The sequence below is a fragment of the Festucalex cinctus genome, chromosome 8 (assembly GCF_051991245.1).
Source record: "Festucalex cinctus isolate MCC-2025b chromosome 8, RoL_Fcin_1.0, whole genome shotgun sequence".
Lineage (NCBI taxonomy): Eukaryota > Metazoa > Chordata > Actinopteri > Syngnathiformes > Syngnathidae > Festucalex > Festucalex cinctus.
The window spans coordinates 28,824,216-28,852,081 of NC_135418.1; the positions used below are offsets into that span (position 1 = coordinate 28,824,216).

The window sequence follows — 27,866 nt, forward strand, 5'->3', positions numbered from 1 at the left end:
TCAATTCTCACTGAAGCCTTGCACTATACTGGTGAAGAAGTTGCTCCAGAACGATATTCTGTGTAAGCAATCTGAGTGAAAAGATCTGCATGTCCACAGACGAGGAGTCAATTTGGGTTTTGGGATCTTGCATGCAGGAAATTCATTTTGCTTAACTGCTATGATAATACTCATTACTGTGATCATTTGGCTATTGGCCAGAACCTGATTAATTTGCTGTTTTGAAGGTCATGTTGCAAAAGGCCTCGTAGCTCAGTGGTTAGAGCACTGGTCTAGTAAACCAGGGGTCGTGAGTTCAATTCTCGCTGAGGCCTTTCAGGGATTCATTGGCTAACCAAATTAATTGGTAGTATTGCATTGCTATCTTTTTATTTAATACTATAATCATTATAAAATGGTGGCAGCCAGAAGATGAATTTTTGGTTTTGAAGGTCTTGTTGCCATAACTGACAGGCCTTGTAGCTCAGTGGTTAGAGCACTGGTCTAGTAAACCAGGGGTTGTGAGTTCAATTCTCACCGGGGCCTTTCAAGGGTTCGTTGACTAACCTTGTAAACTGCAGATATTTAGTAATCTTGTGTTCTTACATCTGTATTTAGGGTCTCTAAGAGATATTTATTCATAAACCTGAACCAGGTTAATTTGCTGTTTTGAAGGTCATGTGACTATCATAACAAGGCCTCGTAGCTCAGTGGTTAGAGCACTGGTCAAGTAAACCAGGGGTCGTGAGTTCAATTCTTACCGGGGCCTTTTGGGCTTCTTTGACTCACCAAATAAACTGTAGATGTTTGGTAGTACTATATTGTTACGTCTGTATTTAGGGTCTCTTGGACTTAATACTTACTCCTTTTATAACTACAGTATAGTCACCCAATTAAGGCAGAACCAAATTACATTTGTTGTTTTGAATGGTCACGTTATGACAAATGTAAGGCCTTGTAGCTCAGTGGTCAGAGCGCTGGTCTTGTAAACCAGGGGTCGTGAGTTCAAGCCTCACCGCGGCCTTCCCTTTTGTCAGAACGGTATTACCCGCAGCTATGATGTCATCCATCTGCTTTGGGTTTCGTCTCTTGGCCCAACGCACACGCAACATCGGTGGCGTAACAACATTACATGCGCGGAAGACCCAAGCATCCCTGGGAGGTGTTTTGGTTTTGCTAAGTGATTGCAGAAGAGCGGCTAGCTTAATTTAGCGCAGGCTAGTAAAGCAGGACGAGGACGTGTGCGCAGCTGTGCGCTCATTTCCATGACTTGACTGCATCTGACAAACATAACGACGGGTGAAACTGGTGTCACGAGCCCAAAAGTGTCAAACGTGGGTCATTTGGAGAGCGAGCGCGTGTACTTACTCATTCTTACATAACGGGGCCCCCCCACCACTACACTTCATCAGAATTCCCCTTTGCGTCACCATAGTCCAGTTTCATGGATTACAACATGAAACGGGGAAATTGAAAACAAGATGACTGTTTGTTGAAGCATATGCCGTGAATCAAGTGGTAAGAAATTACATTTTCCTCAATAAAAATGGCAGATTTTGACCCTGTCATAATTATTACCGAGTCCCAACACAATTCTACATATAGGATTTTTTTTTAGGTTTTAAACTGTTGATTTGTTTTTGAACGGGGCAAGTTTTACACTAACAGTCCTCTTTTTTTTTTTTTTTTAAATCATCTTGACATTGTTCTTGCGTGCGTTTGTGTCATCCACACAAATCTGTTCAAGAGCAGCAGCTGAACCCTCTGAAGACGTTCCAATATTTCCGGCAAGGAATGTCTCACCATCCTTGCTGGCGCTTCCTTCCCGTGCCGTGACGTCTTTGCCAGCCCGCCGCGCGTCCTGGAACGTCTTTGGGACTTCCGGCTTTGACAATTGAAGCGAGTCGCCGGCAGCCTCGCGGCCGTCCCCCGGAGGATCCTCCTCGCCCTCGCTGTCGTCAAAGGCAAACTCCTCGCCTTGCTCCTCGTCCTCTTCCTCCTCCTCCACCTCCTTGTCCTGCTTCGGCAGTTGCTGAGACAAGGCGGCGGACATGGTTCCTGGGGATGCGTTCAAAAGATCAAATGTGAGAAGCTGTTCTTATGAAAGTAAGTGCTCACAAGGCCTCGTAACTCAGTGGTTAGCGCACTGGTCTAGTAAACCAGGGGTCGTGAGTTCAATTCTCATTGAGGCCTTTCTTGTTGCAAAGTGCAGAGTATGAGATTTCGTTTATTTGTGTGGTTGGTTTATCAATTGACATTTCCATAATGCAAACACTTCTTCTACACCAGGGGTGTCAAACTCAAATTAGCTCAGGGGCCGCATGGAGGAAAATGTATTACCCAAGTGGGCCGAATATATATATATATATATATATATATATATATATATATATATAACTTAAAAACAATTGCTGTCAATTATATGCAGTTTTTTTGCGATTGATTGGGCCAGCCCAAAATTACGGCGCTCAACTGTAATCTATTGTTTTAAAAAAATGAAAAATAAAACAAATGCAAATGAAAAGCGGCAACACTTTGCCTGTATGAGTTTCAGATGTGTTAAATGTACCTGTTTTGCATATAGTTCCCAGAATGCATTGTGTGGCACAGTTAATTAAGTTATAAAGATGTTAATCTCTGTCATATGTATTTATGTTACCAGCAATTGAATTTGTGTCGTACTTAACACGTTTATGTTGATTTATGATTTAATTTTTTTTTTTTAAACAAACCATAACTTTAAGTTGTGTGTAAAATAATGACTTCCAGGGCGATTCCGTGTACAAGTTACATTACTCATCTGAGCACTGCTTGTGAAATTACAAATTTATATATTTGATTGTGGCTGGCTGCTTAATTGGTCCGACATTACAATTTTTTTTTTTTACTTTCCAAAGTCGTCGCGGGCCAGATTAAACCCATTTGCGGGCCTGATCCGGCCCGCGGGCCGTATGTTTGACACCCCTGTTCTACACAGTGAAAACAAACGGCGTTGTTACGTCCTTGGCTGTGACTAGCATACAAACCCGACAGATTGTTCTAGCAGTCAAACGACATTTCAACACGTTTTTAAATCAACAAAATCCTCAGCAAATTGCAACAATCCAAAGTCAAATGTTTTTCAATGGACCGAGAGGCTCATTTCACAGGGGTGACCGCCATTTTGACTTGTGACGTAAGCTCGGAATTGTTTAATGACCATTTGAAATGGTCATGATTGTTAGTGTTGTATTGGATGTCTCACTTTCAGCTTCCCATTTATGCACAAAGGAAAAAAATAAATAAAAAAATCACCTCTCCTGTTGCAACATTCATGACTCAAAGCAAGCAGGCCTCGTTGCTCAGTGGCCCCAATGAGAATTGACCCCTGGTCTCGTAAACCAGGGGCCAATTCTCATTGGGCCCTTGATGACATTTTCCACTAAAATTTCAAACGTTTGCATTTACATCCATTTTCTTAACCCTTTGATGCACAACATGGGTCAAAAGTGACCCGACTAAGTTGTGCATTAGAAAGGGGTGTGAATATGTTGTCAAAGGGTTAACCGCTTGCTCCTCACAAGGGTCGCGGGTGTGCTGGGGCCTATCCCAGCTGGCTTCGGCCAGTAGGCGGGATACACCCTGAACTGGTTGCCAGCCAATCGCAGGGCAACGTTTGCATTTCCAAATTTCACAATACGGCAAGACTAGAAAGTGACCGATTTGCATATTTAGAGAAGAAGACATCAGTCAAACTTTGGAGACCATGACACAAGGCCTCGTAGCTCAGTGGTTAGAGCACTGGTCTCGTAAATCAGGGGTCATGAGTTCAATTCTCATTGGGACCTTGAAATTTTCTACTAAAATTTCAAACGTTTGCGTTTCGAAATTTCCCAATACAGCAAGGCTAGAAAGTGACCATGTGCATCTTTCAAGCAGAAGACATCAGTCAAATATTGGGGATCAGTCTCTAACCCAGCCGTGTTCGCATCCGGTCCTCGGGGGCCGCAAGCCTGCATGTTTTCGACGTATCCCTGCTCCAACACACCTGATTCAAATGATCAAAATCATCTTAAGAAGCACAATTTTTGGTGTGCAGTTCTTATGCAATTTTTAGCAATTTATGACATAGTTTCTTGAGATTTTTTGTTACCATCTGGTCATTAGTAGTACAGTACATCTACAGTTACAAACCATAAACTAGCACTTGACTCGACAATTAATTGACTGGCTTTCCTGCGACCTTGAACAGGATAAGCAGGAGAAAACAGCTTGACGGATGGGCCGTACAGCATTTGAATATTACGCTGCAGAAAACCAACGGCAACACACTGCAAGCCTCATGAAAATTCCACAATGAACTGCTATGCAAAGATACTCGAACCTTGCAAAGCCATAAGCCACCATTTAAAAGCAGAATTTCAGTTGAGCTCATAGCAGAAGGGAAACGTTCGCTGATGAGCCTTGCTCAGCAACACACATACATCATTCCGATTCCAAACAGCCAAACATTGCGGCCCGACAGGAAGAAAACAATTATTTCCATCATTCGTGATAAGAGTTAACTGGCTAGCGGGAACGAGGCGGACAGATTGCAGGGGCCGGAATGTCCTAAGCTTCTTAACAAAATCATATAAAACGCCTCTGAGATAAAATGCACTATTAAAAGCAGCACAACAGCCGGCAAAGTTGTCGACACGGAAGTTTTGGGGGGGCGAGTAAATCTTCGAAACAAATTGTAGAAGCAGTTGAACGGGAGACTGCAAAATGAGCAAGCGGCGCTGGCGTGACATATGGTGGCTAGCAAGTCCGTTAGCTGAATCAAAAAGGTCTGAGGAAGCTTAGAAGGCAGATTAATTAAGACGTCCCCAACAGCCACGAAACGACATTGGCCGAAGGGAATCGTTACTTCTTTAGACAGTAAAACAGCTTTAATTATTATATGCGGAAATCTTTCTGGACTTACAGTTAGAACCCTCCAGTTATGCACTAAAAATGTTCATGGGTCAATGGGACCCACGTTTAGTCATTAAAAAAATAGGCATGGTATCCCAAACAAATCATTTTGCAGTCTAATACAGAAGCCAGTTCTCTCTCAAAAAATGTCAAATTTTAACTCATTTGCTCCCAAAAACTTATAAATACGTTCTATTTTAAATATTACCATGCTCCCAAAGACGTACTTATACGTTTTTATGTTTTGTTTTGTTTTTTTATGCTAGAGCATACAGAAGGCTTTGATGCAGCCTCTGAACTGAAGAGAATGGTAATGGCAATGGTTGTTATAACAAAAACAGCCATCAGGTGGCAGCAGAGTATAAGAGATCAACCAGAGCCCTGTCGCAACGAAGCTGTTTACCCCATAGCTTTATATACGATGTGTGAATAATGATGAAACTTGATGAAATTGCTGCAAAATTGCTGATGAAAGAAAAGACTATAGTCTTTGTTTTGGTAGGTTCCATCCATCCATCCATCCATTTTCTTGACCGCTTATTCCTCACAAGGGTCGCGGGGGCTGCTGGCGCCTATCTCAGCTGGCTCTGGGCAGTAGGCGGGGGACACCCTGGACTGGTTGCCAACCAATCGCAGGGCACACAGAGACGAACAACCATCCACACGCACACCTATGGACAATTCGGAGCGCCCAATTAACCTGCCATGCATGTCTTTGGAATATGGGAGTAGACCGGAGTACCCGGAGAAGACCCACGCGGGCACGGGGAGAACATGCAAACTCCACCCAGGAAGGTCCGAGCCTGGACTCGAACCGGAGACCTCAGAACTGGGAAGCGGACGTGCTAACCACTCGACTACCGTGCCGCCTGGTAGGTTCCATGTTGTTATAATAATAGAACACAATATTCTGTGGGCCTTCCAAAATCTGTCAAAATGTTTGGAAGTTAACCAGATGTGTAAAAAGTTTTAAAGAAAGGATATTATGCATTTTTGTTAATAATTTATAATGGTTGCCAGATGTCTTAATATTGTGTTGCTGGAATTTTGGAGTAATTAAAAAATATTTAAAGGAAATACACCCAGGGCTGTTTTTATTATTATATTTTCTCTTACATGTTTAAGATTCACAATGATTCAATTTAGCTCACCACATAACGAGACGGCAAACTAAACAGCCCTGGTTTACGAGGTGGTAAAAGACACCCCAACATTTGACCCCAGTGACAATTAAATCATGCAGAACAATTCCTCACTACCAAATGAAGGCTTGTGGTTCAATCTGACTTTTGCTATCTCCAGACTTCGGTTTACAAACTGTAACGCACGCTAAATCGTTTCTCCGTTGTACAAAATGGTGATGTTATGCGACAAGCTCTCCGCTCATGTTAGCGTACCGCCCAGTGAGACGCTCGCATCTGCTTTGCATTTTAATCAGCATCGAGCCGCCTCCCATGCACGACCATTCTTTGGCTCCTACAGGCCAGAACGACGTGTGTAGAGATTGTTTAAAAAATAATCATAAAATGGTCGTCAGGACTTACTCTCAAAGGTGCTCGTTACGTCTCGCTACTGCTTTTCGACGGTGCAATTTAGAGTTTACTTTGAAGTCAGAATCAGCAGCCGTGCGTGGCTGTCATGCTTTTCGATCAAACGAAACTAAAGAGTTCAGAAATAGTTTCCGTTTACAAGAGGAGAAGATTCCGCGGCCAGGCCTCATCCTCCGAGTTTCTCCCGCCGGCCCACCCGCTGCCGTCCCCCCCAGCCAGCAACAATGACCCTTCTGTGGGGGAGAAAAAACGTGTGGTGGGCCTGCAGAAAAGCATTGTTTGTTTCTTCATTCGTCACCGCGCTACTCATTAGCTCACGGGTCATTTGGGCCACGGCTGTCAGCTCTGTGCTTTGACGCCACCCGTGTGAAAGTGGAAGGACACTTCCTCTTAGAGAGAGAGAACGGATGAAAGAAAAGTCCAAAATAAAAGCAGAACCAACTTTTTTTTGGCTTTGGTTGCCGAAGCGGGCAGACGTGCTAGCTGAACAACGCCTAGAATCACTTAAGCAAGATTATTTTTTTGTGTGGTAGCACGTAGCGTCTGAGCTTAGCGTGATGTCATGTGGTGTTCCGCAAGGTTCAATGCTGAGACTCTTGGTTTTTTTTTACTTTTATACTGTATGTTCCCCTGTATCAAATCTTCTCAACTCTTTACCTGACATTAAATAGTGTCAAAAAACAGATCAATCACCACACTGGGTCAGGTGTAACATTAGAAAACTTGACTTCTCGGTCTGGAACCTGATGTTAATGAGTCTATTTTATATCAAAGGTCACTGCTGACATAAGCGGGTTTCACACGTATAAGAAAAGATCATAAGCACGAGACTGTCCTTGGATATAAATACCCAGAAAAGATAAACAATTATTCCTAAGTCACTGTTATGTGTGAGGGTAGCCACATATAATTCAGGATGTGGAAGTAAACCAGGTCATTTTCTGTTCTGAGGTCATATTCGAGGCATATCAAGAGGTGGGAAGAAATTCAACCCACTTTATTGGGTTGGATGGATGTGAAAAATAGACGGATAAATGCCAGCTTTGTTGTTAAGTCTCAGATTCACAAACTCTCACGTTGGAGAGACTTCTGGTTCAGGGACTCCATAACTCCATGCTCCTGCACAGACGTCGGCTGACTTTATGAGCACATATTTTACCGAATTCATTACAAATTTATGCCCTGTGATTGACTGTCGAACACTCTCTCACGTGTATTCTGCCACTGATGTGATGGCCTCCATTTCTACTGACACCGAATGGAATGAGCGGGATAGAAAATGGATGGATGGATGGATGGATGGATGGATGGATGGATGGATGGATGGATGGATGGATGGATGGATGGATGGATGGATGGATGGATGGATGGATGGATGGATGGATGGATGGATGGATGGATGGATGGATGGATGGAAACACTTTAGCACAGCACTTCCTGATCATACTTGGACAAAAACAAATACATTGTCACAGGAACATCGGAGCTTGGTTGCCATAGCGACCAGGAATGGAAAACAAGCAGAGGTCTGACCAGAACATGGAGCTAAATAGCAAATAGTCGGTAAATGTTAAATAAACTCCAGTCCTATGTACACCTACCCATTGATAGTATTAGCTTGAGTTAGCTAGCTACCTACCTAGCTAGCTAGCTAGCTAACTCAAGGCTTCTCAAACCTTTTGGTGAAGGCATGCTTGAACATTTTTTTAGGAACACCTTTAATTTAATTTAATTTAATTTAATTTGTGAAGAAAATACTCCTATGTTCTAAAAATTTAAAAAAGAAAGAAAGAAAGAAAAGCGAAATCACTATTCATGTTGATGTCAGGCTTATGTGATGATAAGTCACAATCGCATTAAATCTTTAAATTGGCCCAAAACTAAAGTACGGAATAGTAACAAACTCGTTTATTATGTTTGTTTTATTGGTGCTCCCCCATGTAAGTATGTGTTGTTTTTTTTTAAATGATGCAACATAATCATGTATTGCAGATTAACCCTGAGCTAGCTAGCTAGCTATCACTTCTCATCCCATTTGAACGCAATCATTTACGACACGTGACCGCTTCCAGCTGTGATGATTGTACACATCCAATTGTTTTGACTCTTTTTGACGACGACGAGCTGCGACACGTCCTCGCGCCCGAGCCTGGCTGACTAATTTCTGGATGCTTGCGTCGACCGAGGTGAACCGCCTTAGCCTGCAGTGGAATGTGCGCGAGGTGTGACGGCTATAATGGATACGTTGACGTTATATAGCAACACAACTTGCTGCTGCCTTCCAGTCCAGTTCAGTCCGTAAAACAGGCTTATTTTTACAAACGTATACTTTTCACGGGCCTTTCTGTCCACGTGCAAACTGTTTGTTTTTTTTAGAGCATTGAAAAAAAAATGACAACTGTAGGGAAACGCTGGCCAGGAAGAAGTCATTAAGATTGGTGGTTTGTCTCTATTCTTCCATCGTGATCTTCTTGCGTATCATTTTCACCTCTAACTAAGCTACATTCACATTTCTGTTATTAATAAGTCATGAAATGTCAAGAAAGTGGAACTAAGGCTTTTATTTAGAATGTGTAATTGACTGCCTCACCAAATAAATGTTGCTATAGCCAAATGGCACCCTCTATCACCCCCTAAAAAAAAAAAGCTACACTATAATCGCCAATGCCAATAGACATCTATGCACAAAAACAGCTGAGCCAACAAATGAGTTTAGTTGGGATCTACTGTACACGCAAATGTTTTGTACATTTTTTTTATAGTTTATTTCTTAACTCATTTGCTCCCAAAAACATATAAATGCGCTCTTATTTTAAATGTATTAAGTATCGCAAAGACATATTTATACGTTTTTTTTATGGGGGGTTTTGTTATGAGCATTCAGAAGGCTTTGATGCAACAACGGGTGGAAAAAATGGTAGTAATTACAAAAACGGCCATCAGGGGGCAGCAGAGTATAAGAGCTCAACCAGGCCCATGATGAAAACAAGCTGTTTCCTCACAATTCTAAACAGATTTGGGAATAATGATGAAACTTAGCGATATTCTAATGCTAATTGCAGCAAAACGGAAATAAATAGAAATATACTTTGTTTTCCTGATGAAAGAAGAGACTCTAATATTTCTTTTGGTAGGTTCCATATTTTTATAGCAATAGAACACAATATTCTGTGGGCCTTGCAAAATCAGTCAAAATCCAGTAAAACAGCCGTGAGCGAACGGGATTGCTTCTGTCAAAATGGCTGCCAGTGAATGCGTTAATAAGGGCAGCTAAAAAATGTACTTAGGGGTGTCAGTTGTGATTGGTCATTTAATAGCGGAGTGTTGCAGTATAGAATACGTATTAAACTCGATCCAGGTCCACTCAAGATAATCTTTGGAACGGTTCTAAGGGCAAAGCCTGAAGAATGAAGCTGACCGACCGGTCGTCCGTGCAGATTTTTGGGGGATGAAAGACTTTTGGGATGAGTCATGAAAGGACTCCAGCGTGGACAAAACAAAGAGCTCTCGAACTGAATAGAGTAAAAGCTGTTCTTCTTTTTCAAAGGAAGGGGGGGAATAAGATGACAGAATAAAGATGAAACCGACTCCTACACACCCATCCACTGACCTACATACAAATCTGGTGGACCCCCCTCGCACTGTTGCACAAATGTGGTAATAAGTGGAGTGACGTTGAAAAAGAAAAGTGGTCCGACAGGTCACATAGTTGAACAAACCTTAACAAACTTTTCTATTTACTCTATTTCATTATGGGGGAGAGTGACTGGCCCGACCCATGAATGGTTAAAAAAATAAAAATAAAAAAACGACAACAACGAACAAAAACAAAAAACAAAAACATAAAACCCACCAAATTAATGAATTATTTAAATAAAAATTAAAAACAGAATAAATTGGTCGGCCCCAAAATATCTTCTATTACTTAATTACTTAAATTATTTTAATTTGTATGATAAAATGTCTCAAAAATATTTTAAATTATTCATTTATTTAAATGACATTATTTAAATTATTTTAATTGAAATGATAAAAATGAGGTTTTATGCGATTAGGATTTTTTTTGGGCTGAACTCTGATCAGTAAGTTTGGGAAATAAATAAAATCAAAATAAATAAACAATAACAAAAAAAAAAAAAAAAAAAGGAAGTATAATTGAAGGCGGCAATTAACAACTAAACCATCACAAAAAAATCTTCCAAAATGTGACTGACTGCTGTACTGACATTACTGGACTCAAACGTTTTCTCCATACCAAGAGCGCTCTGGAAAAGTCTGCCTTTGTAAAGATTCCTTAGCTTTAACGGAGGACATGTTATGGAAAACAACCTCACTAAATTTTGCCTTTAAAAAAAAAATGTTTCATTGAGTGACTGACTGGCCGCGCATCAATCGTGAAATCTTTTATCATCTACAGACTTCTGAAGTGCTGTTTAATTTGCATGAAAACCAACCTAGCCCAAGTTTCTCCAGTAGGACTTAAATCTAGGCTGTCTTAAGATCCAGAGCCACTTTCAAGGGATAGACACAAGTGAATATGATCCAGATTGCCACAGTTAAAATGTAACAATGAGGAGTTTTGTGGGGACCGTGACATGCTCTTCTACAAATAAAGTGTCTTAACTATTACTCTTGATTTTATGCGTCCTAGATTAGTATGGGGGCGGGAATTTATAAGCATTTTTTGCTTCTTCCTGCCAGCCCTTTTTCTTTTCGGTTATCATATGTTACAATTGTATGTTGAAATGTTTGTTTGTCACAATGCTGTCCGAAAGGAAAAAATGAACAAATAAATCAATCAATCAATCAATCAATCAATCAATCAAAGTGTCCTGCTGTGATATGATGCTTCGTCAATTAAAGCTAAACGGAATACTTCCAAATCCCCTTTGCACATTTAAAGAGGCTTTTTGAAATGCAAATGCTTTTGCGCACTCAGAGTTGGATTATTCCGCTTGAAATCAGTTGATGGGCGTATAATCTTAATGTGTTTGGTTTTTTACCGTTGATGGATGGGAGGTCTTGACTCACTTCCTTTGACGTGTTCGGTAAATCAATGGTTAGGTTTGGTGTGGTACACACCTGACTTAGTAGGGGTGTTAAAAAAAAAAAAAATGATTGGGCAATATATCACGATATTATATCGCGCAATTCTCGAATCGATTCAATAGGGGGCTGAATCGATTTTTAAACTTCCATTTTTAATGTAAAAATATTCAACAAAAACGTCTTACTTCGGGTTAGGGTTCACACCTTATGGAAGAATGTTATATTAACTCATTTGCTCCCAATAACGTGTAAATATGTTTTTTTTTTATTTTGTAAGTGTCCCAAAGACGTATTTATACGTTTTTTTGTTGTTGTTGTTTATGCTAGAGCATACAGAAGGCTTTGATGCAGCCTCTCAACTGCAAAGAACGGTTGCAGAAATGGTAGTTATTACACAAACGGCCAGCAAGTGGCAGCAGAGCAAAGGAGATCAACCAGGGCCATGTAGAAAAAAAGCTCAATGACTTACAATTTTAAATAGATTTGTGAAAACTGATGAAACTTAGCTCTTTTCTAATGCTAATTGCTGCAAAACTCAAACAGATAGAAACATACTTTTTTTTCCTGATGAAAGAAGAGACTTTAATCTTTCCTTTGATAGGTTCCATGCTTTGATAGCAATTGGACACAATATTCTGTGGGCCTTGCAAAATCAGTCAAAATCCAGTAAAACAGCCGGGAGCGAACGGGATTGCGAAATGTGAAAATGTCGGCGAGTGAATGAGCTAATGGAACATTAAGCCGTAATATTTTATTTTAATGCCGTTCAAACATGAAACAGATTACAACCTGTATAAGACTTAAGTTTCAGATAAATAATACATTTTCATACAAATCTTACACTGGACAAGTTTACTGATTAGTATTTTCTAAATTTGAAATAAATAAAAAAAAAAAAAAGAATCGTGATACGAATCGAATCGTCAGGTACTTGGCAGTTCACACCCCTATGACTTAGACTAATGTCTTTTACAACAAAAACGTTTTTCATTTGATTACCAACTGGACCAAAAGGGTTCGAGTTTGAACAAATCGTGTCACCAGTAGCAACACAAGTCACGTTGCTAGCAACAGAGTGAAGCTGTTTTTTACTGGCCCGCTTGAAATAAGGAGCACTTAAGACTTTACAAACAGAAGTAAATCTGCCACAAAAGGATTACCAAACAACAACAACAAATCAAGAGTGCAGCAAGTGACCGTAAAAGTCCCGTACGGGAGCAAAATGACGGCGCTGGACGAAACATCAGCAAAAATGTAAGCGGGACTCACGGATGAGGAAATGCAACTTTTTTGGACTTTTCTTAGGTCAAACAATTGCACAAGACTCAGCAGACGAGGGCCCCGAAACGGTGCCAAGCAGCCGATGATCTGCGACGCTTCCTTCCGCCCTGCCTAAACACTTACGAGCAGCGCCGAGTCCTTAAAGGACAGACCCCAATATCTCTTTGGTAGGCTGTCACAGTCCAAAAACTCAAAAAAAACTCGACAACCTTCAGTGGGAGGCACACGACGCCTGTTGCATAACAAACCATGAGTCACTTGTGTACATTTAATTCACTTATTTATATTCCTTTATTCTTCTATGTGACAGCATTAACAAAGTGCGCCTTGGGTCCAAAGATGACAAATACTGAGAGACATTCATGTCATCAAAGTAAATGAAAGAAGAAACTGAGCAAACATGGCAACCCTCCTGATTGGGCGCCGTGTTGGTCCTTGAGGTCGACAGCAGCATTTTGAGGCTTGGGAACATTTGAAAACGGGTCTTCAAAGTTATCACGTCGATTTAATACTCCGCTAAAATCAGTCCCGTACCTCGTGTACATCGTATTTTAAAATGTATAAATCCAATTAGACTTGCAGTACTTCAGTACATTAACTCATTCACTGGCCGCCATTTTCACATTTCGCAATCCCGTTCGCTCCCGGCTGTTTTACTGGATTTTGACTGATTTTGCAAGGCCCACAGGATATTGTGTTCAATTGCTATAAAAGAATGGAACCTATCAAAAGAAAGATGTTTCCGTTTTGCAGCAATTAGCATTAGAAGAGAGCTACGTTTCATCAGTTTCCACAAATCTATTTAAAATTGGAAGTAATTGAGCTTTTTTTCTAGATGGCCCTGGTTGATCTCCTTTGTTCTGCTGCCACCTGCTGGCCGTTTGAGTAATAACTACCATTTCTGCAACCGTTCTTTGCAGTTGAGAGGCTACATCAAAGCCTTCTGTATGCTCTAGCATACAAAAAAAACGTATAAATACGGCTTTGGGACACTTACAACATAAAAAAAACGTATTTACACGTTATTGGAAGCAAATGAGTTAAATGAAAACATCGCCAACTACTGGTCTGGCTCTTGCGGAATCTTGCTTCAATTGTTTGAACCTTAGGTACAGTCTGTTACGCTGGTATTTTTCCGCCATTTTTCCGGCAGGCTGTCCTGTACTGATTACAGAAAGTGCTTACCGACTAACGCTTCGATACGGTCTTAAAAGTAGCTAACATACGGCGTTTTGTAATAGCATATGGATGCCACAAAATGGAAGCAAAACACTTCAAATGAAGCATCAATGCCGTGCTTCTAGAACGCACACGATCATATAAATCCGAAACATAAAAGACTATTCAAGAGCGTACCGGTAATTATTCAACACAAACAAACCACCGTCAAATGAGGCTCACCTACTAGATTAGCTAGCATACTAGCCTAAATAATACACTAGCATAAACGTACAGTCAAACCTCGGTTTTCGAACACTTCTGTTCTCAACCAAATCGGTTTTTAACCAGAAAATTGGAGAATTTTATGTCTCAGAACTCGTCCAAAAATTCGGCTCTCAACCAAAGTGAAAAAAAGCCGAGCGTACCTGAACGCGACTCACTCGTGTTCAAAGTTCGTTTGGCCCAGAACTGTTCGTTGTTATTTACGCAAATCCTTTTTTTTGTAGTTTTGCATCGTGTATTAGCCCCTAATCGTGGGTCCAAAGAAAGCAAGTGCAAGTGGTAAAGCTGGTGAAGAAAATAGGAAAGTAGTGCGCAGAACTATTGAATTTAAAAAAGAAATGTTTGCATTTTGTTTTTGTTTTTTTCATCATTTTAGATAGGATATCTAAATAAAACTGTCTATTTCTACCCTTTTCTATTTATGGTAAACAGTATATGTGTAAAATAGTAAAAAAAAAACAACAACAACAAAAAGTTTTTTCCGACTTGGAACGGTTTAAAATTATTGACATTAATTATAATGGGAAAAATTGTTTCGGATTTCGAACAAATCGCTTTTGGAACAGCCTTCTGGAACGGATTATGCCTGAAAACCGATGTCTGACTGTACTTGTTTTCGCTATTTGCCGCAGGGCTCCGACAGCAGAAAAATTCAAATACAGTATATTAATTTATCACCAGTTTGCGTTTGCCTTCCGCGTAGTAGAACTCGTGCTGGCGTCATCAGTTTGACACGATCTCGCTACCAACTCGACTAATGTGATGGATCGTGGTGGGAGGAGCCGCGGCATGCATGCGGTTGCTGTCGCATTCAAGTCAAGGTCAGCCCCATCTGTGCTTGTCAGAACAAAGAACGGCGCTGCTCTCGCATTAGCGTGTCGCTATTGTGGCAAGGCGAGGATGCGCTCAACAACGCAACCACTGTATTCGTCTTGTCAAATACAGACATAGCAATAGCAACTGGATGCTACTAGAATGTTAGCGCTTGAGTTTCTATTGAGACTTTCTGTTTGTTTTAAAGGGTTGGATATGGTTCTTTATGACAGACATTAGTTTCACTTGGACTTCTTAGCCCCGCCCCCTCACCTAAGAAGTCTATTATAGTTATATTGCACCAATTCAAAACGGACATTTACACATTCAGCATGTCAAGAACTACATGCCTCATACATTTAAAAAAAAAAAAAAAAAGATCATTATCAGCACTAATGTGATTATTATTGTAGTATTGAAGTAAAAAGTAAACATAATACAAGGAGAATTCAAGTTTTTTGGGGTTGTAGTCTGCTAGCTTAAAATGCTAACACAATGCAAAACTTCACAGACAGGCTAACAAAATTGGCATCAATGTTGTACTAATTATGACTGAAAATTTTTTTTCAAGGCATATTTAGCAGGATAAAATAAAATTCCAATAACCAATTCTATAAATACAATAACTGTTTTGTTTTGTTTTTGTCAGTTAATGTTTACAATAACAAAGGATTACAGGCACTGTTTTACAATACCTTTTAACTTCAGTATTTGATATTGATTAAGAGAGAATAATTGGCATTTACTGATGTTTTTTTTTTTTAAGTGTCATTTTCTTTGTCTTATTTTGCTCCGTGTTAATGTGTAAAGACATAAATAAATAAAAATAAAATAATCGGCAGAAATGTGCATAAAAATTGGCTGATTTTAAAAAGACCTAACATGGGCCAATTAAATCGTCTGACGGATTCATCGGTCGCGCCCTAGTTTTGAGTTACAAACACGGTCACGGAGCCAAAAATTAAAAGTCGAGGCTATGCTAAGTTTTGGCTAAGGCAAATCGATATCAACAAGTCATCAATCATGGCTTGGTAAGGACTCGTATTGCCTCAAATTCTTCATCCATCCAAGAAAGACTTTTTTTTTTTTTAAGTTTGGGGAAGGTATTTATTTATTCCTCGTGCACATTCTGTAATGGCGTGTTTGGATGACTTTGTTGTGGAACAACAATTTAAACTAAAAAAAAATAAACCAAAAAAATCTCACACACTTTCTGGCATCCTCCAGGAAGTCTTTCAACACTCAATTTTCCCCAACGCTTTGTTGTGTGGAGGGCAACGCATGCCCGTTGTGCAATGTTTGCCTGCCGGGTGCTGTTGTCAAGCGAACCTTCAAGCCTGTCAATGGAGGCCTGTGCATGGTGCCGGCTTCCGTGCGTGAATGGATGCTGCTGCAACAATGCGATACAGTGAACCGGCGCGAGGAAAACGCAAATGGGGGGACGCTGCTTATTCCCCTTTAACCCCTCTCTTCCCGGCATTCGGACCCCCGAAGACGCGGCGTGACGTCCATCTCGAGAGGGAAGCAACGTTACATCTGCCTCACATTTCTGAGGTCGTGGGTTCGAGTGTGACACACCGGGAACATTTATGAATAGGCATGAGTCGATATGAGCAAAAACATCAAAGTATTAAAATGACAGCTCTAAAATGTGCTTATTTGAAATATTTGGTGAGATAAAAACAGCATTTTTTTTTCATGTAACACATTTCATTTTGTTTTTAAAGTTCTAGGGATAGACCGATAATCGGCTGGGACGATTATCGGCACCAATATTAAGCATTTCGACGAATATCGGCATCGGCCATTTTGAAGAATCATATGGCCGATAATAGATCCATTTAAAAAAAATAAAATAAAAAAACTTCAAGGAACTAATTTAAATGTTTTTTTGTTTTTTGTTTTTTTTTTCAATTTAAATTTTCAGAGGCGCTGCTGACCCTGGGAACTCTCTGCACCATCTGTTTTTGTTTGAAATTAAAACTAAGATAATTTAAAAAATAAATAAAATACTTCAAATTTATTGAAATACTTTGTTTAGTGTAAAAAAAAATTTTTTGTTTTTATTTAACTTTTGAAAACATGCCACTGCACCAGGGAGATCCTGGGACTTGTTAGATTTTAAAAACAAAGATGTCTATTGACTAAGATTAAAAAAATAAATAAAAAAAAATCTATTATATTTAATATTTGACTAACCCTAAAAGTTGCTCAATAAGTATATACTTTAAAATTAAAAAAAAAGAACTGGAGTTTGTATTTTTTTCCAAATTTTGATGCCAATATTTTCCCTTTATAGTGAAAATTAATATCGGCTCCAAATATCGGTAATCGGCGTCATTGACGACTAATAATCGGCATCGGTATCGGCCCTGAAAAAACCATATCGGTCTATCTCTATTTTAAACAAAATAAAGGAAAATTGGTGCATTAAGACACACGTGCCATGTTAAGTTTATTAGCACATAAATGTTGATATTCTTCCTCTGCTTTCATTTTTCTTAGTGTCCAATCACTGGTGAGCTATTTTTTGCATTAATTGAAGGCAATTAACTTCAAAGACGTTGCTGGTTTTTATTTTTTAGGTACAATGCAAAGGCAAACGTCAACTGCCTATTTAGAGTGAACGAGCAATATCGATTCTGACGCCTGCGTATCGATACGTGTATTGTAATGAGGCCCGCAACGATATATTGCCGTATCAATTGTTTTTTTTTAGCACACCCCTAGTACTCACCCATACCACTAAATTAAATTTCAATAAACGTCAGATAATTTTCAAGCAAAACCTTTTTGTTTATTTCTGACAAAAGAGTTGAACAGTCGCTCTGAAATTCTAGAATTTGAGTTCAAAATAAAAATACGGATTTGTAATAAATTAACAAAAGTGCAAAAAAAAAAAAAACGGGCAGCTCCCTGATTTCTAGTTAATTGTTAAGCATGACAATATGAAGTTGGAAAATAGAACTGGGCGATGCATGCGGAATATTTATGTCGAGCATGCAGAAATTTAGTTTGCAAATAAATGTGAATTTTGAAATAACTCACCGTGTATTAATATAAGCCTTATAAACATCATATACATACAGAAATTGCATCTAAACGGTGGGGTCAGTATTGATAAGCTTCTGCTTCTGGGGCTTTTATTATCCAGCCATCCATTTTCTTAACCCCTTGCAAAGGTTGCGGGGGGTGCTGGAGCCTATCCCTTCTGGCTTTGGGCAGTAGGCGGGGTACACCCTGGACTGGTCGCCAGCCAATCACAGGGCACACAGAGACGAACAACCAATCCGCACTCACACGCTCACCTAGGGACAATTCAATGAACCTGCCATGCATGTCTTTGGAATGTGGGAGGAGAATGGAGTACCCAGAGAAGACCCACGCAGGCACGGGGTGGAACATGCAAACTCCACCCAGGAAGGCTGAGGCCTGGATTCGAACCCGAGTCCTCAGAACTGGGAGGCGGACGTGCTAACCACTAGCATCACCCTAGCATCAATTTGTCAAATAAAACAAAATAAAATAAAATAAAATAAAAAACATGACATTTGACCGCCATGTTGTTAGGTTGATTACAGACTGTTTTTTTGTGCGGATGAAAGCATGTGTTGTCTATTTGCACCCTGTGATTGGCTGGCGACCAGTCCAGGGTGTACACCGCTTGAATGGATGGGACACCGAGACAATCTCTCCTCGTCGTGCAGCAAGGCCTTGTTGAAAAGCGTCCAGACAACATGACTCTCATCCTTACTGGGACTCAGGTACCCCCCCCCCCAAAAAACAAAAAACAAATTGAGGCCCCTGGACCCCGTGTAGCCTGCACTTCTTCCGCCCCCCATCATTGATTCTGTTGGACAAGGGCTGCTGCCTCTGCAAAATGCAAATAGAAAAGAAAAAAGGAAAAAAAACTCACCTCTGCGTCTTCTGTCTTGCTTCAATCCTGGTAAACTCCCATAAAAATCCCTATTTTCATCATTGGAGGCGCCTTGTTTGGTGTCCCGTCGGCAAGTTCCTCCACGCTCGCCCCTTAGCCGGCTACGGTCGTGCGTCGTCTCGCCTCTCTCCGCGAAGCCCTCGCCGCTTTTTTCAGCAGTGTTTCGCCCCCCGCGTCCATCCCTTTTCTGTCCTTTCTTCGCCTCTTCTTCTCTCTCCCTCCTCCCACCGTCCACCACGACCCCGCGCTGTTGCCCAGACAGCGGCAGGCACAAAAGCTTGAGCTCCAGACCGGAGGGGAGAGCCCTCTCACGCGACGCCGGCCAATGGCGTGGCAGGCCATGGCGAGCGAGTGACCAATGGGAGGGGTCGCGGTGGGAATTTGGACCAATCGCGTAAGAGGTTGTGGGGGCAAAGTAGGCGGGCGCAAAGGAATTAAGGCCAATCTGTCTCGGCGGCTACTTCCGGGTTTCGCTTCTTTCTTTCTTTTTTATTGTTTTGTTTTTGGCAAGTTATTTTATTGGGGTAGTTAAAATTTAACCACAAAGAAACTAAAGTAAATATTTTATTACTCGAGTTGATATCATGTTGCTGTAGCACACAATCCCCCCTAAAAAAAAAGTTCATAAATTTACGTGCATTATTTTCCCCATGACTTCAGCGTTGTCACTCTTGCGTAACAAAAATTACATTAGTTGCAATAACTTGAGCACCTTTTAATTTCAAAATGTGCTTTTACCTTCCTTTATTGTGTATTATTTATTATTATTCAAACAATAAAGTAGTTCATTTAAAAAAAAAAAGAAAAAGAAAAAAGAGTAAAATGGTATTTATGCCCTGCAGTTTGGATGAAATATAAATAGTTTTATGGTTTATAACTACAAACATATACAAGCAAATAATTATATATAAACATATATATATATATATATATATATATATATATATTGCAAAATTTTCACATCAGTGACTGTACACTTACCTAACTGAACGAAATGTCACATTTCCTTCAGCTCTTGAAGCCAACAAGGAGAACAAAGGTGTCATCGGAAGATTTATTAAAACACAATGAAACAAACCCACAGTACAAATCAAAAGATGGCCGTTCACTTTGTCGTCCAGTCACTTGCCAGCACAAGTCAAAAGAAGCCCCAGAGTGAACTGCCATAGAAAAGGAAAAAAAAAAAAAAAAAGCTTCAGAAGCTGTGCATTCGCTGCAACAAAAGGTGCCTCATCAAGGTCTTCTTCTTCTTTTTTTTTTTCCCGAGCTTTTGAAGCCGTGTTCATTAGAAGCATGTACAGGTACATACGCAATATTTATAATATTAGACTGAAGTCTTTGTTTGTTTGTAGTAGACAGTACATTCATCCCGACTCCAGTTTGATTGCATTTGATCAGAATTATGCTGCCCGCTGACGTCACGGCGCGGCCGACATTCTTTTTTTCTTTTTTTTCATTTGAATTTTGACATTTTATTTACACATTTCTGAGGTTTCATCTGCAACAACAAAAACAACAAATACTGTAGTGCAAAAAAAAGGAAGAAAAAAAAAAAGATGCTTTCCAAACACAGTTTTCACATGAAATAAATAATAGAGAAAAATCAATCGGGTTCTTGCACTTCCATATCAGGATAATAATATGCAGAAGGTCACCTTGAATGGACCTTCCGCCTCAATCATCTCACGGGCGGACGTCATTTCAATTCTTACATACCTCACCTTACACATTGTGGAAATTAAATGTAAACTTGTGGGTCCATCAGCTTCAATAAGCATAAATAGCATTCTTGATTGGACGCCAATGACCAAAACTGAGTTTCATGTCAAGATTTCACGTCAGATCTCATCTTTTAAATTGACACAAATGCACAAATTGACCACCAAGGCCAAAACTGAGCTTTGATGGTCCCACTGCAGTCTTAAAACCACCTGCTTTAGGGTTTCAAAATTAGGCTCTAAAATGATGGTTTGAGTTTCAAGTTGAGGTTCCAAGCCGCCTTAAAACCACCTGGGTTAGGGTTTAGAACCAGGATTAGGGTTTCAAAGTAGGGAGTTTGAAGTTAAAGGGTTACTTCACTTATTTAGCCCATTATAGCAATAAAAGGTTAATATTTTGTCTACAATTAATCTGATACTTTCATTATTTTTCACGTACAATTGGTACCTTTACAAACACATTTTGCAACTTGCTGTCGACTAAAAATGACATCACAAGGTGCTCAGGTAACCAATCACAGCTCAGCTTGTGAATGTCACATGACCAAACCTAGAAAATAGGTGAGCTGTGATTGGTTACCTGAGCACCTTGTGATGTCATTTTCAGGTGACAGCAAGTTGCAAAATGTGTGTTAAAGGTACTACTAATTATACATGAAAAATAATGAAAGTATCAAATTAATTATAGGCAAAATATTAATGTTTGACTGCCAAAAAAGGCTAAATAAGTAAAGTATCCTTTTAAGTTTCATATTAAGGTTTCAAGATTAGCGCAAAATGGAGCTTGGATGGTCATCAATGTCTGAAAAAACCGCCTGGTTCAGTGTTTCTCACAAAGATTCAAATTAGGGTTTCGAGACAGGGTTCGGATTTTCAAGCCTTGAACCCACAAAGTATTCTGGATTTGACAAACGCGGTATTGTGGCCAAACTGAACCTCTGTCGGTCCTCATCTCTGTCTTAGACCACCAACTGGCTTTCAAATGAGGAGTTCAAGTTCGGGTTTCAAGCCTGTAAAATCGACAGCATTCTTGATTTATAACAAAGCCGCAAGCAAAAAATAAAAATAAAAATTTCATGGAGGACAAAACAATGTTTTGATGGTCCCGTCGCAGCCTTTCAACGAACAAAACAAACACAAAAGGCATCTTTTGTGCAAGGGGGGGGGGAAATCAATATAAATATCAAGAAAAACCCTTTTGATTCTCGTAATAACAGTCCCACAAATGAAGGCAAACCCAATCCGTTCCAACGAACCCCCCGCCACCCCCTCCACCGTCATTATAAGTGCAGCCGACATTCAAAAAACACAAAAAACAATCACAAGTATCGTACTCACAAAAAAACACACTGCAATGTGTCAAAAAGTCCTGCAGGTGTCACCAATGAGGCCATCCGCGTGAGGTAAAAGACCGTCGCGACCAGCGGGTGGCGCACTTCCAAGCATTTACTGCATCCAGGAAAAGGCTTTCAAAAAAAAAAAAAAAAAAATCAACACGACATGAATGACCACAACACAAAGGAAACCTGCACTTAATTGTCCACTGAAAAAAAAAAAAAAAAAAGAGAGAGAGAAAAAGTCACATTTTACCTCAGTCCTGACATCTCGTCGGAGGTTTTTCATTCAAAATATCAAGTTTTAAAAAAAACCTTTGCAAAGGTAAAAGTGCAATTCTTCAGATTCAATACGTCTGCAAATGAAAAAGAAAGAAAAGCGTCTCAGTCCTCGATGCAGATCACGTCGCTCGCTTTGCCGGACTTCAGGTCGGGCGTGGCCGCGTCTCGCAGGGACTCGAAGGTCTTCTTGTCCAGGTGGCTGCTGGGAGGACCGTTGGACACTGGGGGGGGCGAAAAAAAAAACACATTCCCGAGGATGCATGTCAGAAGAAAAACTCCAAAATGAAAACTCAAAATCTGGCACGAAGCACAGTTGAAATCTGCGCAGGGGCAGGTTAGAATTTGTATTGGTATTTGGGCAATTTAAACCTGCCCAATCTGTGAACCTTTGCCAAAGTTAATTTGGCAACTGATTGTGATTTGAAATCATTCATGTCGGCGTAGCTTGTTCTTACCACTGACGTAGGGCCCCAGGGGCATCTGACTGTAATTGACCATGGGCTGGCCCCCGGGGCCCCTGAAGGCACCCCCAAACGTGCCTCCGTACAGCTGGGAGCATGTGAACCCTCCCTGGCTGAAAGTCTAATAAAAACAAAATAAAAATAAAATAAATTTAAAAAAATGAAAAAAAGTGACAATTTTTTTTTACGCTAAAGTGGCGACTCTGTATCAAGTATACAATTTCCGTCCATCCACACACCTGCTGCGGCGGCGGTTCGCCACCTCGGCTGGTGAGGCGGCTCAGGATGCTGCGCTCGGACATCTGCAGGCGGGCCGACACGGGCGGGATGCGCGACAGCATGTTGGGCAGTCGCGTCACGTCCGCCTTCATGTCGCTCAGTAGCTCCTCCAGCTGGTTCAGCACTGCCAAAACACGCAAACATTTGTATCTCAAATCGTCTGTCCCCATTCACGTGAATGGAAATGCAATTAATTCGTTCCAGCCTCCACAAAAATAAAAAATAAAAATTTTAAAAAACTGAAAATTGTGCAATTTTATGTCATGTAGGATCTTGTCAGTTCATAATTTAGCTTGCCACAACATTTTCAAAGCTGTTTTTTAATATTCGACTGTGCAAATAAAATATGCTTTAACTGAGTAATGACATAATTCAACATGCTTGAAATTTGGGGGGGAACTCGATTTAACATACTCCATTTTTGCTACAGCAACTTGAAATACATTTTTAAAGGATGTGTTTCATATATATATATATATATATATATATATATATATATATATATATATATATATATATATATATATATAATTTGATACACTCAACCATGTTAACTGAGTTAACTTTTTCTGTTTTAAATAATTAAAATTAAAAATTAAAATTAAAATGTAAAAATCTCCAAAGTTAATCCTTTAAGCTCCAATATATATAATGTTATAATATAAAATGTTATTATGTAATGTAATGTCATAAAATATTCTATTTGTTCTAAATGCACACTAAAATGTGCAATGAATTTTTTTTCCAGTTTTCAGTTGTTCAAACAAAAGTGGGAAAAAAAAAAGTACTGGAAATATGGCTGCATCCTTTTGTCATTGATACGGTCATTTTATAATAATTCATAAAATTGAGTTGAAATCACAACGATGCACTGTACTGTAAAAAGCTTCGTATGATATTGATTTGTGTAGAAGTAATTTTTCTGTCACTAAATGGCATAATTGCATTTGTAAGACATTGGTAACAGCTCAGTGCGTTTTTCTTTTGTGACTTTTGTGAAATTGTGTACATTTTTTAAATTGTAAAATGCAACTTGACCCCAGTCTCCACAATCACATGCATTATTAATATGGTACATTGATTACTGCTGCATTATGACTGGAATTCCCCATAGCACAGACTTTCCAAGTAAGGGGTGGTCATTAACTCATTTGCCCCCAATAACATGTAAATACGTTTTTTTTAATGTTTTAAGTGTCCCAAAGACGTATTTATACGTTTTTTTGTTATGCTATAGCATACAGAAGGCTTTGATGCAGCCTCTCAACTGCAAAGAACGGTTGCAGAAATGGTAGTTATTACACAAACGGCCAGCAGGTGGCAGCAGAGCAAAGGAGATCAACCAGGGCCATGTAGAAAAAAAGCTTAATTACTTACAATTTTAAATAGATTTGTGAAAACTGATGAAACTTAGCTCTCTTCTAATGCTACTTGCTGCAAAACGGAAACAGATAGAAACATACTTTTTTTTCCTGATGAAAAAAGAGAATTTAATCTTTCCTTTGATAGGTTCCATGTTTTTATAGCAATTGAAGACAATATTCTGTGGGACTTGCAAAATCAGTCAAAATTCAGTAAAACAGCCGGAAGCGAACGGGATTGCGAAATGTGAAAATGGCGGGGAGGGGATGAGTTAATCACGTTAAAAAAAAAAACAACCCAAAAAACAAGTGTTGCCGTTGAAGTGAATTTGAAAATGAACGCACTCATGAGAGAGAGACGTTGCTGAGCACCTTTGTGCAAGACGGCGTTGGCCGGCTTGTTCCCGCCCAGGGACTCTTTGGACAGGTGCTGGTGGGACTCGGCCAGACACTCCACCTCGGTGAAGCGCGTGTTGAGCGCCATGGCGGGGTGGCCCGGGTCCTGGCTCATGTTGAGGTAGGCGGCGCGCCGAAGCTGCTCCTCGATCACCAGCGCCTGCTCCAGCAACTGCGCAACAGACACGACATAAACCGGATGTTACGTTACAAATGCGACACGTTGAAACCGCCGCCTCCTTCCAACTGACCTTGAATCTCCTGGCCAGGAATTTGTTCTTCATCTCCAGGTAGTTGCCCTTGTGCATCTCCGTCTTGAAGGGCTCGTTGAGGATGGCGTAGCGCGGGTCGTTCTGGATGTCCTGCCAGCGCGCGTAGCCGTGCCTGACGTCCGTTCCGGTCAAGGGGCAACGTGCGTCAATCGCGAAAAAAAAAATAAAATAAAAAAAAAAAGTCGCATTGAAAAAGTCAAGGATACGTCACGATGCCCGCCAGCAGCCAGTAGTCGTGGCGACGGTGCCAGATGTCGGCCATCTTGCCGGAGGACAGCGCCGCCCGCTCCTCCGTCTGCCACAGCGTGTGCAACTCTGACACACGGGGGGGGGGACACATTGGTTGGATTCATTTGTGGGAGTCAGGATTGTCACGTGACAAGAGTGGCTGCTTCTGATCGACTGTTGTCATGCTCACAACAAGGAAGTATGCACCATACTACGAGTATAGATATCATCATCATCATCCTCATCATTTTCATTTATTTCAGGCCATAGTGTACAGTTGAAGTCATACTATTCATAATATGAACAGAAAAAAATTAAAAATAAATAAATAAGAGAAATAAATAAGAGAAAAGAGAGGAACATTTGATTCTATCTATATCTATATCAATATATCTATATCTATATCTATGTAACTGATACACCTGAACACCACTGAACATCGTTCAAGCTAACCAATAAAACTAACCGCCATTGAAATGCATTGGAAGAAAAAACAAACCAAAAAAAATTATTTAAATGTTTTTTTTTTAAATTATAATAATCAATATCAACATTCAATATACATAATATATATTATATATTTATGTATTTTTTGATGCACCTTTTTTTGTGGAAAATGCATATTGAATATAAAAATAACAAAATCAAAACATTTTTTTTTTAAATTTGACGCACCTCCATTTTTTGTGGAAAATGCATATTGAATACAAAAATAAAAATATTTTAAAAAAAAATTTAACGCACCTCCATTTTTTTTTGTGGAAAACACATATTGAATATAAAAATAAAAAATACAAATATTTAAAAAAAAAATTTGACGCACCTCCATTTTTTTTTGGAAGACGCATATTGAATATAAAAATAAAAAATAAAAATATATTTTTTTCAAATTTGACGCACCTCCATTTTTTTGTGTGGAAAATGCATATTGAATATAAAAATAAGAATTTAAAATAAAATTATTTTTAAAATAGTGAAAAAAAATCTGCCACTAACACTGGTTATGGTTTCAGTTGAGGGCTTTAATCATCTGTTCAGGTTTCAAAATAGGACTTGGTGTTTCAAGCCTCGGTTTGGGTCTCAAAGTGCAATCACAAGCCAGTGTTAGGGTTTCAAATTAAGGTTCTGAACATGGGTTAGGATTTGAGGGCAGGACTTTGCTAACTTGCCGCCCTTGATGGATTGAAACAAACGAGCAGTCGTCACCTGTGAAGCCTCCATCAGCGATGTTGAACATGAACTTGGTTTTGAATCCGTTCTTGTCCTCCTTCCTGGCGTCCTCCGCTTCGTCCGCCGCGTCTTTGTCGCCATTCAGGCGAGCGTCTGCGGCCGCGTCCTCGCTTTTCACCTCATCTGCGCCGACAACACGCAGCGACAGATCACTCGGGGGTTCTCCGACTTTTCAGAGATTCGACGGAGACGACCATGATTGTGTCCCCCAAAATGTCATGAGGCTTTTGTTGTTGTTTTTTCCCACTCGTCCATCCCTACCTGCTTTGCCCTCCTTCTCCTCGCCGTCTCCTCCCTCGGCCGGCTTCTCCGGCGGCTCTTTGGTCTGCCTCTCACTTTTCGGCGAGTCGTGACCGCTCGCCCTCTCCGCCCGTTTGTCCTCCTTGTCGCCTCCGCCCGTTTTGTCCTCGGAAGCCGCCTTGCTCTCGTCGCCGTCGGCTTCGTCCTTCTCCTCGCGCCTGTGCGCCGCCGCCGCCGCCGCCTCTTCCTCTTCCTCTTCCTCTTCCGCCTCCTCCTCTTCGCGCGCGCGCGTCGGCTCCGCAGATGACTGCGCGGACGTGACAGCGAAGTCAACGGACGAGCGCGTAACATTTTTGATGCGCGAAGAAAAAGGACGCACTTCCCGCTCCGGCTGTTTCTTGCCGTCTTGCTCGGCCGCGTCCTCGGCGGGGCCTTCGGTCTTCTCTACAAATGCACGAAAGACACTTGGTGCATTCGCTCCGAATTGGGTCAACCGACATATTGGTTTTGAATGAGAATGAAAGACATAAATAAATGCTGGACCTGGCGGGTCGGGTGTCCCGGGCCGCGTGGCGATGGGGCTGGCCTGCAGCGGCGTGTTGGGGTCTGACGAGACGCTCTCCGTCAGCTTCTTCAACTCCATGCCGATGGGGATCAAGTCGGGCGAGCTCAGCTTGCCGTTGACGTGCTCAAACTCTTGCACCTGCCGTCCGCGTACGGGCAAAACAATCATTCGCTGTCACACCGATTAGCACGCTACCGTATTGTGCCTTGTAAAAACCGACAGTAATAACATGATTGAATAGAATGGAAAGAATTCATTAGTCTGCACGTCTGATTTCATGTTTATTCAATTCAAAAGCTTCCTTCCGGTGTGCACCCACTTGGCCACCAGAGGGCAGGTTTATTCTATAGTTTTCATTTTAGTTAGTTTTTATTTCGTTTGGAGTTTTGTTTTGTTAAATTTAGCTAGTTTGAATTAGTTTTATGGGTGCTTCTGTTAGTTTTAGATTCATTTAATTTAATAAATGCTAATGCTAGTTAGTTTCAGTATTAATTAAAAAAAAAAAAAAAGAAA

At 40.5% G+C, this 27,866-nt stretch overlaps 2 protein-coding genes and 5 non-coding genes across 12 annotated transcripts in view; 5 read left to right on the forward strand and 2 right to left on the reverse strand.

Moving 5' to 3' along the window:
- Positions 1-19,268, reverse strand: part of arhgef10la (Rho guanine nucleotide exchange factor (GEF) 10-like a) — a 114,738-nt gene extending 95,470 nt beyond the window's left edge. For both annotated transcript variants that reach the window (XM_077528425.1, XM_077528424.1), the window contains exons 1-2: positions 18,967-19,268; positions 1,783-2,037 (exon numbers count right to left, since the gene is read on the reverse strand). In XM_077528425.1, the coding sequence (XP_077384551.1) occupies positions 1,783-2,032 (250 nt within the window). In that variant the 5' untranslated portion in view covers positions 2,033-2,037; positions 18,967-19,268. The remainder of the gene's footprint in view (positions 1-1,782; positions 2,038-18,966) is intronic.
- Positions 242-314, forward strand: trnat-agu (transfer RNA threonine (anticodon AGU)). Its single transcript has one exon. It is a non-coding gene; the product is annotated as a tRNA-Thr (tRNA).
- Positions 453-525, forward strand: trnat-agu (transfer RNA threonine (anticodon AGU)). Its single transcript has one exon. It is a non-coding gene; the product is annotated as a tRNA-Thr (tRNA).
- Positions 676-748, forward strand: trnat-agu (transfer RNA threonine (anticodon AGU)). Its single transcript has one exon. It is a non-coding gene; the product is annotated as a tRNA-Thr (tRNA).
- Positions 931-1,003, forward strand: trnat-ugu (transfer RNA threonine (anticodon UGU)). Its single transcript has one exon. It is a non-coding gene; the product is annotated as a tRNA-Thr (tRNA).
- Positions 3,734-3,806, forward strand: trnat-cgu (transfer RNA threonine (anticodon CGU)). Its single transcript has one exon. It is a non-coding gene; the product is annotated as a tRNA-Thr (tRNA).
- Positions 19,269-22,109: 2,841 nt separating the features above from the next.
- chd5 (chromodomain helicase DNA binding protein 5) overlaps positions 22,110-27,866 on the reverse strand; it is a 39,373-nt gene continuing 33,616 nt past the window's right edge. For 2 of the 5 annotated variants that reach the window (XM_077529993.1, XM_077529994.1), the window contains exons 30-39: positions 27,332-27,491; positions 27,168-27,232; positions 26,810-27,095; positions 26,525-26,671; positions 25,297-25,405; positions 25,070-25,202; positions 24,768-24,990; positions 23,022-23,185; positions 22,777-22,903; positions 22,110-22,542 (exon numbers count right to left, since the gene is read on the reverse strand). In XM_077529993.1, coding sequence (XP_077386119.1) covers positions 22,424-22,542; positions 22,777-22,903; positions 23,022-23,185; positions 24,768-24,990; positions 25,070-25,202; positions 25,297-25,405; positions 26,525-26,671; positions 26,810-27,095; positions 27,168-27,232; positions 27,332-27,491 — 1,533 coding nt within the window. In that variant the 3' untranslated portion in view covers positions 22,110-22,423. The remainder of the gene's footprint in view (positions 22,543-22,776; positions 22,904-23,021; positions 23,186-24,767; positions 24,991-25,069; positions 25,203-25,296; positions 25,406-26,524; positions 26,672-26,809; positions 27,096-27,167; positions 27,233-27,331; positions 27,492-27,866) is intronic. The other 3 variants (XM_077529996.1, XM_077529995.1, XR_013284652.1) reach the window with 2 other exon arrangements.